Source organism: Hydra vulgaris, chromosome 12, assembly GCF_038396675.1.
Source record: "Hydra vulgaris chromosome 12, alternate assembly HydraT2T_AEP".
Classification (NCBI taxonomy): domain Eukaryota; kingdom Metazoa; phylum Cnidaria; class Hydrozoa; order Anthoathecata; family Hydridae; genus Hydra; species Hydra vulgaris.
The window spans coordinates 33,497,501-33,517,232 of record NC_088931.1 but is presented as its reverse complement, the minus strand read 5'-3'; the positions used below and the strand labels follow the sequence as shown (position 1 = coordinate 33,517,232).

General features: G+C 29.9%; 2 protein-coding genes across 2 annotated transcripts in view; one reads left to right on the top strand and one right to left on the bottom strand.

Moving 5' to 3' along the window:
• Window positions 1-19,732, top strand: part of LOC100210284 (neurobeachin) — a 104,288-nt gene that overhangs the window by 12,172 nt on the left and 72,384 nt on the right. Inside the window, exons 2-6 of the mRNA XM_065812996.1 lie at window positions 214-315; window positions 7,840-7,969; window positions 10,712-10,815; window positions 16,426-16,521; window positions 16,643-16,767. Coding sequence (XP_065669068.1) covers window positions 214-315; window positions 7,840-7,969; window positions 10,712-10,815; window positions 16,426-16,521; window positions 16,643-16,767 — 557 coding nt within the window. The remainder of the gene's footprint in view (window positions 1-213; window positions 316-7,839; window positions 7,970-10,711; window positions 10,816-16,425; window positions 16,522-16,642; window positions 16,768-19,732) is intronic.
• On the bottom strand, window positions 11,384-13,909 carry LOC136088671 (uncharacterized). The gene is made up of 4 exons (XM_065812998.1): window positions 13,600-13,909; window positions 12,984-13,327; window positions 12,719-12,911; window positions 11,384-12,639 (listed from the first exon to the last, which is right to left on the bottom strand). Exons 1-4 carry the CDS (start codon window positions 13,846-13,848, stop codon window positions 11,461-11,463), a joined length of 1,965 nt encoding a protein of 654 aa, XP_065669070.1. The 5' UTR covers window positions 13,849-13,909; the 3' UTR covers window positions 11,384-11,460.

Genomic DNA, 19,732 nt, shown 5'->3' with positions numbered 1-19,732 from the left:
ATTATATTCTTGTCCTGGCTAATAACCCCTGGTAATATTATTACTTAGCTGGGGTCAAGGTTGTAAAAAACTTGGGTTACTTACAACCAGGGTTGCATGTTTAATAAAAATAGAGTTGAAAAAACTTGGGGTGATTCATGTGGCAACTTGTATAAAATTTACTCTATTTATTATTGGATGAGTCAATTTGTAACTATTTTTTATTCAATTTAGTCTGTCGGAGGAACTTTTGGAGAATCAAACTACGTAATCAATGATCCATTTAATATTTTGATGATTATTCGTAGCTTGTATTTAGTATCAAACAAGACAAAGGTAATAAGTTTGATTTATAAGTTTTTCTTGAATTTAATTTATAGCTTAACTTCATTTGATTTATAGCTTAATCTGCTTGTATATATATGTATGTATAATTAAAAAAGATAAAGAACCTTAAAAATGCATTAAAGTTATTTAAAATTATGATTGAGTTTTTTTTATTTTTATTAAAATAGTAACTAGAAAGCAGTAATTTAATAATTGTAATCAATTATAAACATATAAGTGTATAGGATGAAAGTATTATTAAATGTCCACACTAATTTTTGCAAACTAACAGTTGTAAAAATTATTTAGTTTTTATATTCAATGCATACATTACTCCTCATTCCTCCATCATTTAGCAACTATGGATGCTTTTGCTTTTTAATTGCCTCCAAAATGTAGGTTGGAAGCTCCAAGAAGTTTGCTACACCCAACACCAGACAATATGATGGGTAGTAAGTGACTGGGGTTGATATTTGACCGGGGCTGGGTTTGATAAAATATAGCCGGTGCTGGGGCCAGGGTCGGGTTTGTGACCGGGGCTGCATAAACATTTATACATTCTAAAGTATATTTTTTTAATTCAAAACTCATGTTATATTTTTATATATATGCATATATAAACATCATTATGATCAACATGATCATAATGATGATTATAATGATGATATGATGATAATGATGATGATAATCATCATAATGATGATGATTATCATGATTACCATGATAATGAGGATGATGATCATCATCATCATCAGCATCATCATGATGATGATCATCATGATGATGATGATCATCATCATCATCATCATCATCATCATCATCATCATCATCATCATCATCATCATCATCATCATCATCATCATCATCATCATCATCAGGCTTTAGTCTTCCTAATTTATGCTGTTTCTCTAATATAAACAATCTAGAGCTTTTTTTTTCTTAACTAAGCTCATTCATACAATATGTAAGGCACTCTCTTCAAGTTATCTTACTTCTATCACTACCATTTTCTACTGAAGATGCTACCTTTCTACATGCTGATACCGAAATTACTTTATTATTTTTTTGTTCAATACATTGTTTTTTTATAATGTCTAAGGTTATGCCTATTTTTCTTGTCTTTCTATAGTCACACCACACATCCATCTGATCATCTTTTCTTTCGGCAAATACTACACCATGTAAATACTAAAGTTTATATAACAATGAAAGGATATTGTATGCCAGCATCTAAATAAATAGCAAACATTTGTTTATATCTATAATATGTATGCATAAAGTGCATCTTGGAAGCTTTTTTTCCTTATAGAATAAAAGTTTGGGAGCTTTTATTAATTCTCTTCAATTTTATGTCAAGCTTCATTCTACTCCACATTTTTCACCATCTTGGGCAGTTTAATAAATTTAAACATTAATCAATCTTTTTTACAAGAATATCTCTCTTAAGAACAAATGTCCTTTTATTATTGCAAAAAGCCAATGTAAAAAAGTCCTGTCTGATGTTAACCCTTTAAAGCCCACAAGGAACTGAGTATGTTTTTTTTGTTGCAAATATTCTTAAATTATAAGATATAGATATCTTATGATAAAATAAAATGTTTTTTAAAAAAAAAAAAATTTCAACCCTGCTTTCTGGCATGGGACACCGGTGTCCTTGTGGTCGGTAAGTGTAAAAATAAAGATTTAAAAAATTACAAATTTTTAAATCTCTATTTTTACACTTACCGACCCCAGTCTGATAGACTCTAAATCAATTAGATGGAGTTTATTTATAAAAATTTCTGGTGATATTTTAAGAAACAATTTTGTTCTTTCAACAAGCACAATGGGGAATCACAACTTGAGTATACAACAAATGTTCTTTGTTCTGTCTTGTCCTCAACACATAGGATACAGTGTCTTCATGTGCCTCGAAATATTAGTAAGTGGCTGATCAGATGTGCACCTGCCATATGTATTGATTTGGTAACTAGTTTAAATAAAAATTTTGTACAATAAGAAAAATATTCATATTTAAAATGTGCAACTGATAGAGTGTGCGAACTCATACCTTTGATGGTCGGCATGCTGGTGACTTCCTTTTGCGAGATAAAAATCTTTGTGTCAAGCTGTCGGCAACACATTTTCTAAATATAAGTAGTGTCAGCTTTTTAGGAAATTTAGCATTATACAAAATAAATGCATTTACACAACTGATATCAAGAAGGTCAAAGAAGAAGGTAAAAGCGTAATTTAGATTTTTTATCTAACTCATAATATGACTTCTTTTGATCAAGCTGACCAACACCTCCTACTCCATTGTTGTACAAAAATATCAGCTTTGGGCAGATCACTTTAGATTTTACTTAGGAGCCCTTTTTCCTTCTTTCAACAAGAACAAATCCAATGTTGTCACTGACATTTGTTACAACTAAAGTAACATATCTAAAAAACAAAGTCTAGCAATATAGTCACAAATTAGCATATATCCTATTTACAATGCTCAGGTATATGCTAGCTAGGTTTCCCTCCTGTAGTAAAAAAAGATGTAGCTTTTATGTTTATTTACACAAAAAAAGTGTAGGCTTATCTGTTGTCCATCAATTTGCATGCGACAACATTGTTGCCAAATGCACATTGGCTATCACCTCTCTTCATTTCTTTGTCTGCCTGCAAAATAATATAAAATAACACCAAATGTAAATTGCTTAGGACATATATAAACTAAAATTATATGCACATAAATAAACTGGTAACTATAATACTTACAGTGAACTTAGGCATGAACTTTCTATTACCTCTAACAGCACCCACAAAATAAAGCCCTAGATCCAGTAGGATTTTGACCAATGTTGGTGAAGTATAAAAGTTGTCAGCAAAAATAGTAATATTTGACCCATTCAATCTAGAAGTCAAGTTTAAAATGAAACTTTCACCTAATCCAAAATGAACAGACTCTTTTTTCATACAAATAACCAGTGTCTGAACAGCACCAAAACCAAAATTTGAATCCCCACTTGATGGGTTTGTTTTTTAAGTACTGCTTCATCAAATTCCGTTAGAGAGAAAGTTGAAGTTACTGGAAGAGAAAAGAAGAAAATTGTAGAGCAAGATAACGATTAAAGGATGACTTAAAGGATTGCAAATTATATGAATCAGAAAAGCAAAATGAAGGAAGTGAATTCCAAAGAACTGATGTTCGAGGAAATAAACTAGACAAATAAGCGTTTTTGGGGCACATAGGAACAGTCACAGAAAAAGTATGAGACTTAATTGACTGACAAGTAACACGAGAATGAATTTTAGTAGATGGCACAATAGATGCTAGCTCTTTAGAGCAGTGCTCATTATAGTATTTGTAGAAAAGAGAAAGAAGAGCAACATTATGACGATGTGATAATGATTGGAGGTTGGCTGCAAGAGCAGGTCCAAATATGTTTACAATGCATTTTTACACCTTGTCTAAAAGAGAAAGGGTATCATTAGAAGATCTGTCCCAGATATGGCAACAGTATTCCATACAAGGTCAGATTTGAGATTTATAGAGATAGAGAATAGAATCCAAAGTAAGAAAGTGTCAAGCTCGATAAAGAGCTCCAACCTTAGCAGATACTAATTTTTGCAACTGATTGGATATATGGTTTCCAAGAAAGATTGGTAGTAAGAGTTAATCCTAGAAGATGAAGAGTAGATGACTCATCGAGTACATCACCGTTCATAAATATAGCAATATCTAGATTATTGCAATAGCCATTGGCTGAAAAAAATTGAGTTTTATCTGTATTGAAGTTCACCACCCACTGTGAGCCCCATGCTGTAGCAGAAGAGAGATCATTTTCAAGCTCAAATGCCCTCTCCAAGCAATCAGAGAGTGTTGGTTTCTTATCACGACAAGAATAAATGGTAGTATCATCACCAAACAATCCCACCTTAGATGTGAGAATATCTGGAAGATTGTTAATGTAAATTAAAAAGAGTATAGAGCCAAGAGTAAAACCTTGAGGAACCCCTGAAGTTACAGAATAAGAAGAAGAGTGGTGTCCATCGAGAACAACTTTTATACTACGATTAGAAAGGAAGGATTCAATAGTCTTAAAGATGTTGCCAGATACACCATAAGAAGAAGGCTTATAGAAAAGACCAGCATCCAAACTTTATCGAAAGCTTTTAAAATATCAAGAGTGATGGCCTTAACCTCTCTACCTTTATCTAATGCACTATAAAACCTATCGTTTATTACTGTTAGCAAATCAGCTGTAGAACGAGAAGATCAAAATCCATATTGATGGTTAGAAAGTAAGTTATTAGATTCAAGATAAGAAATTAAGTGTTTGTTAATTAAAGATTCAAAAACCTTGCTTATGATAGGAAGAAGACTAATGAGACAGTAGTTAGACAAATCAGATTGCTCTCCAGATTTTTTGAAGATAGGGATAACAGATTCCGCTTTCCAGCAGGCTGGAAAACAAGACTCTGATAAGCACTTGTTGAATAGTTTTGAGAGTATAGACGACAGCTCCGGAGAACACTTCTGCAAGACAATAACAGGTATGTTGTCTGGGCCACAAGCTGTAGAAGAGTCTAGGTAGGAAATCACTTTAGATACAGAAGCTGGAGTGATACGAATGTCAAGCAATGGATCAACCTGTTTGTTAGCAATATCAGGTAGAACTAGTGGAATCAAGAGATGATATTGATAAAAAGTTTTTAGCAAATAATTCAGCTTTGTCTTTAGGTGAGGTGACAAAGTCTGAACCATACAAGAGAGGTGGAATTAAAGATTTGCCCTTATTATTAGTACTATTAATGATTCTCCAGAAGTCACGAGAGCCTAATTTTTGAGATGAGATACGAGATTTTATGACCTGAGAATAGCGAGCTTTGGCTTTAGACAAAACCTTTTTACGATGGTTTCTAGCAGTAATAAACAGACACCTGTTTTCTGAAGAATTGTTTTGCTGATAGATATGGAAGTAACGGTTTCGATTGGCAATCGCAGCAGCACAGTGTGAGGAAAACCATGGAGGAGAGTGAGACCTGAAATTGTTGAGAGGGAACAAAAGATTCCATACCAGCCTGAATCCACGAAATTATGTAAGAAGCACATTTGTCGACAGGAAGACGAAAGATTTCTACCCAAGGGCCATCACGAAAAAAATCACAGAAAGAATCCCAGTCAGCTTTAAGATAGTTGTAAGAGGTATGATAATAGGGGGATTCAGGTGATGAAGAAGAATGAGATATTAGTTTTAGAGAGATCAAACTGTGATCAGAAGAACCTAAGGGTGAATGTGTTGAAACTGAGCACTGACTAGGATCAGAAACAAGACATAAGTCGAGTAGAGAAGGTAAATGATTCGGGTTGTCTGGAAAGCGAGTTGGAAAGTTGATTATTTGAGTTAGGGATTGAGAAAGGCAAAAGTTGTGGGCTTTAATGCCTGCAGAATCACTGACACTAGAGCCAAATCATTCAGAGTGGTGAGCATTAAAGTCACCGACAACAACTATATTAGCTGATGAATAAAGAGAGAGGGCTTGGTCAATATGATCAGAAATAACATCAAAAAGAGTGCAGTCTTGAGATAAAGGAGAACGATATAGAACAAAGACAAAGGCAATAGAGTGAAGTGGTGCTATACAAAAGCACATGAAAGAATAGTCTGTGGATTCAAACCTAGTTTCACGACAAATGGGTGAATTCTTACGAATGTAAATGCCCAGGCCAAGCATGTGACTATTGGAGTCTTTACGAATTAGAGGAAGATAACCATTAACACTAAGATCACAAGATGAGACAGCTGAACTCAAATTAGTCTCACAAAGAGCAAGTAGGTCTGGTGAACTTTGCAAGAGAAAAGACTCAACAGAAGAAAAGTTACTTCGAAGACCACGAATATTAGAGAACTTAGTGATGATAATGGTTTTTTGTGTTTTATAGTTTTTGGTACTTTATTCATTTTTAAATTAGATTGAAGAACTTGACTCAAAGCATAGATAGTACTCAGAACACTGTCTAATGGCCCAAGCAATTGCCTCATTAGTACTAATAAACCCTAAGCCGTAACAAAGGGCTCCAAATGTGGCCTCCGCAATGCATTCCAAAAGTACAAACAGGGACACCATCCATGGGCAACATAGCACTGTTAATACTTTGATATTTTTCAGCTGTTGATGGAATCAGCCTCTCTGAGAGCTATCACAGAGTTCGGGAAACCTGACTACTAGCCGGCCTCAGAACCATAAAACTGAGTTTTAGAGCTGTACCCTCATTAGGAAATAATAGAATGAGTTGCCAAGTCATTAAAACAGAGACACAAGCAAAACCCATGCATTGAGTCTAGAAAATTCAGCATTCAACATCCTAAACTGGAAACAATGTATTAAAAATACATCTGCGCCAGCCTAATAAATGAGAAGGGGTGCGAGGCTGGTCAACAGATAGAATCTGTTTACCCCTTAAGTCTTATATAAAACAAGTTTTGAACACCATTAATCATCTTTAGTTATAGTTAAATATTTAAAGTTTGTTTAAATACCTATAGAGGTGAGTAAAAACACCTAAATTCCCAATATCGCAAAAATGCTGTATAAAACATATACAAAATTTAAATATCTATGTACAAGCTATTAATAATATAAATGTAAAATATAATAAAATCTTAAAAAAATAATAAAATCTTAAAAATTAACTTAATTAGCTCAAATTTTAATTTAAGTCATGCTAAAGAACAAGTAGGAGGTAACCAAAGAACAAGTTAAAAATATAGGCAATATATATAGAAAGTAATAGCTAAACAGAAATTGTTTATCTGTTTCTTTTAGTTTATCTCATTAACTTATTAGATGCTAAATCTAAAACACATACCATTTAATTGCATGTAACAATTTTCATTTGTACAAAGATGTTTTATAGATATGAGACATTTTTTCCCTTGTTATGTTTAGATATCCCAATCTTGAGATATCTTGTAGAAAGCTTGTAGTTTTATATAAAAGAAGTTACATCCTTAATTTGTAGACCATAAATGGTTAAGACTCTAGAGAAATAGGATTTTTAGAAGAAAAAAATTTTGAATTTTTAAGTGAGGTAAATACTCATTTAACAGTTACCAAACAACAATATCTTTTTGTAATTGAATTCTGTCTTTTTTAAGTTGAATTGGATATTTTTCCCAATAATAGTAATTTAATAAATGACAGAGATTTCTTTGATTTTTTGTTGATGAGGAGTACTGTTTTATTTATTGTTTTAAAAATTCTATTTCTCAAGTTGTTTGTGGTTTCCAAGTTCTTGAGTGCAGGATTGAACTTCTTGATTATCTATTAATTGTAATAACTTATTCCTTTATTGCAACTAATTTAGTAAACTAGTTTAAATTAATTTATTCTTTATTTTTTATTATTACACTTTTTTTTGTACTTATATTTAAGTTTAAGATAATGTTTATATCAAATAATTTTATAATAATTAATATAAAATAATTCTAATCCTGACCCTAATTCTATTGGAACATTAGGTTAATCGTTTGAATATGTTATATTATTTTCTTTTAGCTATGCACACTTTCTACCTTTCAATCATTGTTGAAAAAAAGCATAAAAAATCTTCAGGCATGTGCAAAAGTTAGATTAATACCTGTTTTACTTGAATCTTTACCGTCATTTGATAATGAAGAAGTAGCAGGTAAAGATGCAGTGTCTTTTAATTCAATTTTTTTTTATAGTTTGTGACATTTAGATTTTATTTTTAATTTCTAAAATTGTACTGAACCCGTGTTAATCTGTTTGTTTTTGGATGCAAAGTTATTTTATTAGTTAGGGTAATTTATTAATTTGGTTTAAAAACATATTTAAAAATAAAAATATTTTTGTTATAGTTTTTATTATAAAAAAAAGAACTCAATCCAAAAAGATGTTTAAAAAAAACAACATGTTGTTGATAAAATATTGAAATTTTAAATCCAGTGTGATTTTTTTATATAGAGCACCTTTAGTTTGTCAAGGTTTGTATTTTAAAATTAAAGAGTCGAGAGAGGTAACCACAATTTAAAAAAAACATAAGATAGTCTCCTTGATAGTAGTGGCCTTTTCAGCCCATACTATAGTGTATACATGCATTTGTCAACCTTATTTGGTTACTTTATTCTATGCAGCATTCTCTGAAAAAGAAAAAAAACAAACAAAGAATAATAAAAAAAAGATTGCTGCACCAGCCCAAACCCTTAGTTGATGTTAGGCACTCCTTGCCTGTTATACCTATTTAGTCAATCTATGTATGTGCTGATGCTTTTTCAGTATGAGGTCAAACATGGAATATAAAATTTCGCTTTACTTGCTGTCAGCATGCAGTCATATCTAATATCTACATAAACAGCTAGAGAAACGTCAAATTTTTTTCAAAGCAAGTAAGTTTTTCTTCATTAGTTGTTCTTTTCTTAATATTTTTTGATACCACTGTCTTTGCTGTTACATTGATTTTTAAATACATGAATGAGACATGAATGAAAATTTATAAATCAATAGTTAATAAAGCATAGTAAACATTGGTTTAAACAGATTCAAATTTTACTGGTTGTTAGAAAACAAAAAGGTTAAAAATTGTTTTATAAGTATAACAGTTCAATGCTGCAGTTTGTTACTTGTGTTATTTAGTCTATCAATCATATTGAACAGGCTACACCAACAACTAGCCTGATCTGAAATTGGAATTAAAAATTGGGCTTAGTCTCTTGAGAAGTCAATCCTCTTTAGTACACCTTTAAAAGTGTTTTGAAAGTGTATATTAGTTTTCATGCTACCAGCAACTCCAATTGCCAAAGCTGCTGTGGCATTGTCTGCTTTCTTTAAATGTTCAATGTTCTTTAAAAGTAGTTCCTTTCTAAAACTTGTTGTACAATAGAATTTTTTTGTTTTTTTGTTTGTATACGAGATATTTTTTATAAGCTTTTTATGACTTTTTTGTGAGCTGTTTAAGATATTATTTACTGGTTGGTTGGTATATTATGTCTTCCAAACCTTATATCTTATAAATATTATGTCTTTCAAGCTTTACATGGTATAGGTTCAGCAAATGTTAAGTTAAACATCTACTGCAGTATTTTTATGACATCAAATAGTTTTACACCAGACACCATATAGTTTGACCATAGGCGCCACGTAGTTTGTGTTATCACATTTTAAAAAATAATTTACAGTGGTTTTACATTTTTTTTCATCCAAAATTATGAAACTATCAGGGATTATCTTTTTCTGGATATTTCCAGAATTCTGGATATTTCTGGAATTCCGGATTTTTTTTTCAACTTTTAGTTTTTCCAGAAATCCAAAACATTTTCAATACATGCAAGTTGAGGTACATATCTTTGTAATATATTTGTTTTTTAAGCTTTTTCACTCATCACTTGTAGAAAAATTATGAAAAGTGTCAAAAAAAATTAGAAACACTTAGCTAAAAGTGAAGTTAAAAAGAGAATAAGGGAAAACAAATTTCTTTTTTTTTTCAGATATTTTATCCAGACAATATTCTGGATTTTTAAAATGTGACTAGGATGATCTTTGAACTACAAAAATAAAATAGAGTTTTCCACCCATATATAATTTTTTCTTATGTAGAATTTAATTCTAATTCAGTGACATCCAGACACTGAACCAATGTCTTTAAAAAGTGCAAAGACTAACCACCCATTTCAATTTGAAAACAAAAGTATCAACTTTAGTCCATCACTGTAGAAAAAAAAATTAAATATCAGATTCTAAATTGATTGTTTTTCTAATAATTTCCATAGCATACTTACCATCTTAAAAAATTGAATTGAAAAAATTGAAATCAATTTGTTCAAAAAATATAAGCTGTTTAAAACCATACAAAAAAACCTTTTTGCTTGAAAAGGAAATTTTTTGCAAAATAAACTACTATTTAAATAGTGTTTTCTCAAGAATCACATTAGATATAATCTTTATTTACAATAAATGGTTTTCTCATAGGGCGAGTTCAATAGAGAATATTAATCTACTTAGCTTAAAATGACCCATAAAACAGTTCTATAGGTTCATGTTTTATTTTAATAAAGAATATTTTAGGTTTTTCAGTCTATGTTTTTTGTTTTTATAAGTTTCAAAGGACAGTTTGCCACAACTTGTACATTGGCTCTGTCATTTTAAATAAATCAAATGAAATCAAGCTGTTTTGTTCTAGTAAATTCCTTATTTTTTCTTATATTTTTTGATCAATAAAAATTTCAGAATATGGTTTTCCCAGCTTTGCATGGGTGATTGAGTCAATTTAAAAGCTAATTGATGCTCATTGACTCGACTATGAATAACTAAAAGTTAAGGTAGTTGAGTTGAAGTTTAAGATGGTCACAATATAAAGATCTTTTTAAAGAACTAATGGAGAAGCTGTTCAAGTTTTACTTTTTAATTTTAGACCATGTTATTGATCTTATTGGAGATATAGCTACCTATAGCATCACTGTTCAAGAACTGAAATGTTTTTTCTCAGCTTTACAAAGAACAGAAGATTTTAAATGGGTAAGCTTTAAATTGTTAATCTTCTAAGTACCCTCTATTTTGTATGTGTGAATTTGCATAGAGACACTATTGTAATTTTTGTGTATATGAACTAATACAACATAAAGTTGCCAAGCAACTGGATAAGAACATCTATAAAAATCATTTCATTTAAATTATTTTATTTAAAATTATTTATGTTGCAAATGCAAACATAAGCTTCACAGTGGACCAGAGAGACCGCCAGGTTTTATGTCGTGTCAATTAAACAAAACTTTTTTTATTTAAGAGTATTTATTTTATAATAATAGAAAAAGTTGTTTTTAAAATCTAAACCAAGTGCTAAGGGTCCCAAATGGAGCAAAAGGGAAGATTGAGGGGCCCCAAACCCATTTAAGATTTTTTTTTTCAATTGTATTTTTTTTTTCTCCCTGCATTTAGTTTAGAAGTTTATATTTGCAAAATTATTTTAAAATTATTATATTTCATTAGTCAGATACAGTGCCCCCAGGATCTAATAAAAAATATAAAACTCTTTTACTTTTTTAGTTTATTTTTTATTTATCAATCTTTTTTCTTTAATTTATTTAGATAAATTGAATAAAATTTAAAACAATAAAACGAATAATATTTACAAATATTACTGATATATGGAACATAAACCAACTAAACATAACTAACTCTTCTTCCGTTAAAGTCAATCACAGAAGAGAGGAGTCTTTCGCCATATTCTTTGTTTGCAACTTTTCGCTTGAACCTGTTCCATGTTGGTTTGAATTTTGAATGAATTGATTCTCCGCATTGTTCAGCAAACTTAGACAAGCCACAATTGTGGTATTCAACAAAAGGTTGCACATGACATAAGAGTATATGTACTTTCCAACTAATTGAAAGTTTTTTCCCAAGTATGTCAGCAATTTCTTGAGCAGATAAAAAGGAGTTCTTAAATTTTAGAATGGCCTGCTGATACTCAAGCTCAAGTGTTCTACCGAAACAAGAATCTTTTACAACCTTAAAATCTTTTAAACACTGAACAATTGGCACAAGATCAGGATATTCATACAAAACAACTTTTTCCAACTCATCAACACACTTTAGTATCTGGTTTGAATTATTCCCATCCCAACCTCTACCTTGATATCCTCTCTGTAGTACACCATTATTTTTCAAAAAATTATCAAATCCTGGCCAAAGATCCATTAATAAACATCCCAGTGTAGTTACTATTCCTATCAGGATATGTAATTCAGGTGGAGGTACTAAATGTTGGATTAGTGTTTCTGGATCTTCATCGAGGTAGAGAATTCTTGGATATATCACATTCATAAAATGTTTCATATTGGATTTCCTTGAACTATTTTCTACCGTGTATCTTTGATACCAATAGTCAAGGCTTCCAAGTGTTCGCAGTTTACCACAAACTTCACTTGAGTCTCCTTCACACCAAAGACAAGCTTTTTTTCCTGCATGGCTTGAAATTCCAAAAACTGCATTAGCACATTTCAAATCAAAAGCTGCTGAAAACTTAACATCTTGTAAATTTAGTTTCTCTAAAATTATTCTTAAATTGAAGTTTGATTCTTGCACATCTTCAACTATGGAGAGGATTTGACAGCGTTGTACACCACTGTTTAAGTATAAATTTGAAGTAGTATTTTCATTAACATCAAAAACATTTACAATGACCTTCATGAAACCACCTCCTCCATCCATAGAAATACGAACAAAAGCTGATTGAGGATCAAGACTACGTTGATTTATTAAATCTAGAATAAAACTAGATGTGTTTTGAACAAAAACAAGGTCTTTTATAGAAGTACCATCAGTACTATCAAGGAAGTTGACCTGAAAAATAACAATAAGTAAAAAAAAAACTTTAAACGATATAATTAATTTTTAATACTAAAAAATATATTAGTGCTACCTTTTCTACTTGATAAAAATGAGATAAAGACTCTTCTAGGTCACTCATTTTTCCAAAAATGTTGTTTTCTACTGCTGACTTACTTCCCATTCCTTTTCGAAGAGTAGATATCAATACCCCTGTTTTATTCAGGGAAAGTTCTAACACTATTTGAAGTTCCTTAATCATCTGAAGAGATACTTGTTTTACTGACCTAGATATAAATGAAAAAAATAATAATATTTTCTCATTTGATAAATATGTATTCAACAGTCTATATATGTACCTTCTCTTTGCTTTGTTATCAGGACATCCAACTGTAATCGTCAATGGGTTTCCGCCAGAAGACAAAATAAATTGTTCCCCATTTGCAATTTTGTCAGTCTTCATTTTTGCTTTTATTATACCAGACGCAACTTGCTCTGCTTGCAAATTTCCTAGACTTAATGCTAATAAGATCAGGTTCTCTACTGCAGATAAAGAAGAGCAGTTGTGTAAATATCCTTGTGCAACAGTTGAAAAACATCTACTACATAATTTGGAAGACACATTTGAGTTTAATATATTAGGAACTTCTTTGGTATGAATTATTGAAGATGAAGCTGTTCTTGTCATCATCCTCCATTCAATCTTAAATCAAATTTAAAAGCTATTAATTAATGATATAAATATATATAAATATAAATATATGAATATATATATATATTTATATATATATATATATATATATATATATATATATATATATATATATATATATATATATATATATATATATATATATATACATATATATATATATATATATATATATATATATATATATATATATATATATATATATATATATATATATATATATCAATTTTAGAGATTTATTGTTTTGTTTAATATTTACATACTTTAGCAATCTTTTCTCCCCATAAACCTCGATGAGGTTTTCCAGCCTTTAGTAGGTAGAGATTTCTCTGACAACCAGAACATATAACATTAGGATAGCTGCACACATCCAGAGAATATCCTGAATAAACAAACAACTTCATCATTTCTTCTACAGTTGAATTTACACTACTTAAAGACTTTGATCTGGCTCCAAACATTTGCCAACAACAGCAGCATACAGCATCTCGTTGAAAAACAATATTTTCCATTTAAACAAGTTAAAAAAGAACTAGATACGCTATATTTTTTATAATCTGCAATATAAGATATTATACTAAAAATAATAAAATATAAATTTATAGGTATCTTTAAGATAATAAAAAATAAATTATATATATATATATATATATATATATATATATATATATATATATATATATATATATATATATATATATATATATATATATATATATTTATGAAAAGAAATATAAAAGCACAATATCCACATATAAAACCCTTTTTAAGCTATCTTTTTTGCGATTATATAAAATTCTTTATATAATCGCGCACCCTGGATTTTATTTGCTATGCGAAAGAATTATACTTTTAATGTTGCCTAATTTGTTATTTTTAGTTAACGTTTGTTTATAAATAAAAATTATCATTTATTTTATATTTTTATAATTTAGTGTTATTTTCATCATTTAAAAAATATCAGCTTCTAAATTTCTTCTGTATAATAATTATTCAAATATTTTTCAGCAATTGATGATAATAAAAACCAGTTTTTTCAGACACCATAAATAGTTACTTCATTTCTGTTAAATTTTTAAAGGCGCAAAAAGGAATTTTTAAAAAGAAGTTGGTTTTTTATATTTTAATTCAAATATTTTTAACTTCTAATGTAAAAAAGACCACTTTTTAGTAACTTTCAGACCTATGTTTTTATATGATTTCTAATCAGTATAATATTTTCAATCATAATCAATTGAAAAAATGGGTAGGTGGAAACTATCTTAACACCCTGTTTTGGCCCATTTTTGGCCCTTAGCACTTTATTTTAATTTCAAAAACCCTTTTTTCTACATATAAACTAAAAATACTCTTGAATAAAAACGGTTTGATTCAATTGACACGACATAAAACCTGGCGGTCTCTCTGGTCCACTGTGGCTTAAACCTTTGTATATGGGAACTGATCATTTTTATAAAAAAAAGAAGTTACTTACCGAATTGTAGAGATTTTACTGACTGAATTTTAGAATTTTTGTCAATTTTACATTTATCTACTGTTTTGGTTCAGGAAGGTTTTTAATTTGTATTAAATTATTAAAATTTAAACTTACTCATGCAGGTTTACATTAAGCAAGTTGGTTTGGAGCACTTATACTCTTCTTCAGCTTGTGGTCTGGTTTGTCCTGACCACAAGCTGAAGAAAAGTTTAACTGACAAATAAATTTAGCAATGAAAGTCCGAGTAAATTAAATGTCTTGCAATGGATTAGCCTGTTTCTCTGGAATCATAATTTAAAATAGATTTAAGATAAAGGAGCAATAAAGAATTTAAAGAGTGGTGGAGCAGAGTGGTGCTAAACAAAAGTACATCAAAATCTAGACAGATTTTCTAGAGATTCAAAAGAGGGTTCAATCCTGATTTTACAAAGAGGTGAAGTTATACACAAGTGTACATTGAGCCAAGCATGTAATAATTAGAGTCTTAGCAAATCTAAGGATTATAGCCATCAACACTGAGTTCCAAAGATGAGACTGCAGAATTTAAATTTGTTTTACAAAGAGAAAGTAGGTTTGGTGAATTTTATTAATAAGTGTAGTTCAATTGATGGGAGATTACTTCAAAAATATTTGTTATAGATAGGTTAAAACCTAATGTTAGTTATGGTGTTTATATTTTTACTGTAGTAAAAATATAAACCTCATTATAAATAGGACTGTAATCAACCCTTAAGTAGAATAATAAGTAGGACTGTATCGACCCATCCTACTGTGAGAAACCTATACAGTTGCCTGCTAATCAACTTAAAGTTGTAACTAAATGCTTATTACGTGCACTGCACTAACATGGACACCATCATGTGCAACATGGCACTGTTAATACTCTGACATTTTACAGCTGTTGACAAAACCAGCCTTTCTGTGAGCTGCCACAGAGTTTTACTATCAGTAGCCTTAGGACCACTAAAATGAGTTTTTGGCTGTGCCCTCAGAATATAACAGAATGTGTTGCTTAGCCACCACCAAGGAGGCACAAGCAAAAAACCATGAGTAGAATCAAGGAGGCAGAAACAAAAATTCATGGGTAGAATCATATAAATCCAGTCTTCATTAAATAATTTAAATCTATGCCAGCTTGGACAAGTTATTTTAACAGAGAAACATTAATATTGTAGGAATAAGTAAAAGTTGTTAATAACATTATTGAATGCTAGTTAAAAAGAAAAAAAAGAGTTTAAAAGAAAAGTTGTTAATAATCATTAGCATAGCAAGGTCATCATTTAAAGTTTCATAAAAAGCTTTCTTTTTAATTTATTTTAATTCTCTTGATTAGAGTTTTTTCAGCACAATTATTATATTGCTACTAAGTTTTAAAATTTTTGTTTTTATATTTTTTAAATATTTATCTCATACACAACTATAATTTCTGTTTATCATGTTATTTTTATAAGCATTCAAGAAAATTAGTTGATAAGTCTTTAAATTGTTAAAGAGACAGTAGTAAATTTATATAATACAAAAGATAGTTCAAAAAGCATCAATTGTTTAAAATATCTGTAGACATCTGCATTTATGTGTAAATGTATAAAATAGTATTTTTTAATTTTATCAGCCTCCGCACTCATTGAAGCTCTTGGAAATTCTTTGCAAAATGTCTGAGAAACATGGCCCAGATATATATTTCAATTTTTCTGGAAAACCTGGAGCAGTATGTTTTTTTATGTTGTTGTTGCTAAGTTGTATTTATTTTATTATTTTGGGTTTTTTTACATTTGTAATGCTTTTACTTGTTTATCTTTTTACATTAAATTTTTTTTCAATATTTTTAGTTTATAACTATTCCTCCAATATCAAGGTGGCCTCATCAGCCTGGATTCACATTCATTACATGGCTTCAACTTGATGCTGCTCATCTTTCTCCTAGTGAGCAAAAAAGTAGACCACATATATACTGGTAATAAAATTAGATTAAAAAGCTTGAACGAACATATTTTTTTATGTTAACTCAAGCTTCTTTTGCTGTTGTTTTGACTTTAACAGTATATTATTATGTCACTTTTTTAACAAGTTATTCTAATTAAAACACATTTTTATCTAGAAATATTGTAGGTTGTCATGCATACTTTTGAGGTGAAGTTTATTGCTTAAAAGCATTTTGGTAGTGTTCTTCCTTTGCGAGCTTTTTTGCAATGTTCTTTATTTGCAAGCTTTTTTGCAATGTTCTTTATTTGCAAGATTTTTTGTAATGTTTATGAAAGTATAAAAACACTGCAGTACCATTTTTATGATACAATAGCATACAAGCACTAGAATCTTATAATTTCCAACTTCTTGTTTTAAATCTGGTTTAACTTTAAACTTATAATAGTAATAACCTGCAATAAAAAACGTATGGGTAAAAAAAAAATGGCTAAAAAATGGTTAAACTTACGGGTAAAAGAACTTTATTATCTTAAACTAAATAGCAAGTAATTGGAATGTATAAATTAAAATAAATAAACTGATTGTAACCAATCGTGAAATCAGCAGATGTTTGAACATTTCTGAGTTTAAAAAATTAAACAACAACTGTAGTAATTCGTAATAGTAAACTTTGTATTGGATATTTAAAAAAACTGTCAGCATATGATAAAACGTATGTTTAGCAAATATAATTCTAGAGCAGTAGTATCGATTTTGAGTGTACAAGTCAACAGTTTACTTGATACATTTAAGTGTACAAGTCATATTTTGCTTAATATTAAAGTGTAAAAGTCAACAGTTTGCTTGATGTTTGATTGTACAAATCTACAGTTTGCTTGATATTTAAGTGTACAAGTCAACAGTTTGTTTGCTATTTAAGTGTACAAGTCAACAGTTTGTTTGCTATTTAAGTGTACAAGTCAACAGTTTACTTGTTATCTAAGTGCAAAAGTTGACAGTTTGCTTGATATTTAAGTGTGAAAGTCAACAGTTTGCTGGTTAACAGTGAATTGTTCTGTAAGAAGCAAGTTTTTACACTAGTAAGAAATAAATTAGTTAAACTCATTAAATCAAAATTGTTAGAAGTAAAAACAAGAGGTTCACTTGATAAAAAAATGCTAAGAAATGTTTGATGCAGCAATACAAAGCTGTTTTAAAAAATGCAATAGCTCTAATGGAAGATAGAGATTTATATCATGCATCAGTTGTCACAAAACTAAGCAAAAAAGGTTTTATTAGAATTGCTTAATTTAAAGTCATTAGTTTACTTGATATTAAGTGTACAAGTTAACAGTTTGCTTGATATTTAAGTGCAAAAGTTAACAACAAAATACTTGTTATAGTCTTGCAGAAGTGTTCTCCGGAGCTGTTATCAATACTTTCAAAACTATTTAGCAAGTGCTTATCAGAGTCTTGTTTTCCATCCTGCTAGAACGAGGCATTTGTTATTCCTATTTTCAAAATATCTGGAGAACAATCTGACTCATCTAACTTCAGTCCCATTAGCCTTGTTACTATTATAAGCAAGATTTTTGAGTCTTTAATTAACAAACACTTAATCTCTTATCTTTAATCTAATAACCTACTCTCTGATCATCAATATGGATTTTGATCTCGTTCTACTACTAATTTGTTAATAGTAATAACTGATAGGTTTTATCGTGCATTTGATAGATGTGGAGAAGTAAAGGCATTTTTCTACATTTCTATACCATTTAATAAAGTTTGGCATGCTGGTCTCATATATCAGGTAACATATTTAAGATTATTGAATCTTACCAATAGTAGTATAAAAGTTGTCCTTGATGGACATCATTCTTCTTCATATCCTGTAACTTCAGGGGTTCCTCAAGGCTCCATCTTTGGCCCTATACTTTTTTTAATTTACATTACCAATCTCCCAGAAATTCTCACATCTAAGGTGGCATTGTTCACTGATGGTACTATCATTTATTTTTGTCTTGATAAGAAGCAAACACTCTCTGATTGCTTGGAGAGGGCATTTGAATTTGAAAAGGATCTCACTTCTGCTACAGCATGGGACTCAGCTCAATGGCTGGTGAATTTTAGCTCAGATAAAGCTCAATTTTTTTCAGGTAATCGATATCGCAACAATCTAGATTTTCCTATATTTATTATCGGTTATGTACTCAATGAGTCATCCACCCTTCATCTTCTAGGATTAATTTTTACTTCCAATCTTTCTTGGAAACCATATATCAAATCCATTGCAAAATTAGCATCCGCTAAGGTTGCATCTATTTATTGTGCTCAACATTTTCTTACTCCGGATTCTATTCTTTATCTCTATAAGACTCAAATCCGTCCTTGCATGGAATACTGTTGCCATATCTGAAGTGGATCTTGAAGAAGAATTCAAAGATCCATCATTTGAGAAGATCTCCAATGATGAATCTTCGAATGATGCTTTTTCTTTTTTAGACAAGGTGCAAAAATGCATTTTAAACATAGTTGGACCTGCTCTCGTAGCCAACCTTCAACCATTGTCACATCACAACCAGATCAACCAGATCAGATTGTCAGAGTTCAACATTGTCAGATATTCAATTAATTTTTACTATAATAGGTGCTGCTCTAAGAAGCTAGCATCTTTTGTGCCACCTAATAAAATTCATTTTTGTGCTACTCATCACTCAATTAAGTCTCATCCTTTTACTGCTATTGTTCCTAATTGCTCCAAAAATTCTTATATATCTATTTTTTTCACTTGAGCATCAGTTCTTTGGAATTTGCTTCTTTGTTTTCCTGATTCATATAAGTTGCAACCTTTTAGTCGTCTAGTTTGTTAAAATAAAACTAACACAAGTCAATAATTTTATTTTTTTATTGATTTTTTTGTGCTTTACATTAGTAAAAAATAAAAACAATCAACAATTTTTTTTAATATTTATTTGTTAAAATAATATAACTGTTGCAAAGAACAGTTATATTATTTA

What these genes read in the sequence shown, in the direction of transcription:
- LOC136088671 (XM_065812998.1), bottom strand. Translation starts at nt 13,848, where the DNA reads ATGGAAAATATTGTTTTTCAACGAGATGCTGTATGCTGCTGTTGTTGG. An exon ending in GATAACAAAGCAAAGAGAAG is followed by an intron (nt 12,912 to 12,983) that starts GTACATATATAG and finishes ATTTATATCTAG; the next exon opens with GTCAGTAAAACAAGTATCTC. An exon ending in ATTTTTATCAAGTAGAAAAG is followed by an intron (nt 12,640 to 12,718) that starts GTAGCACTAATA and finishes GTTATTTTTCAG; the next exon opens with GTCAACTTCCTTGATAGTAC.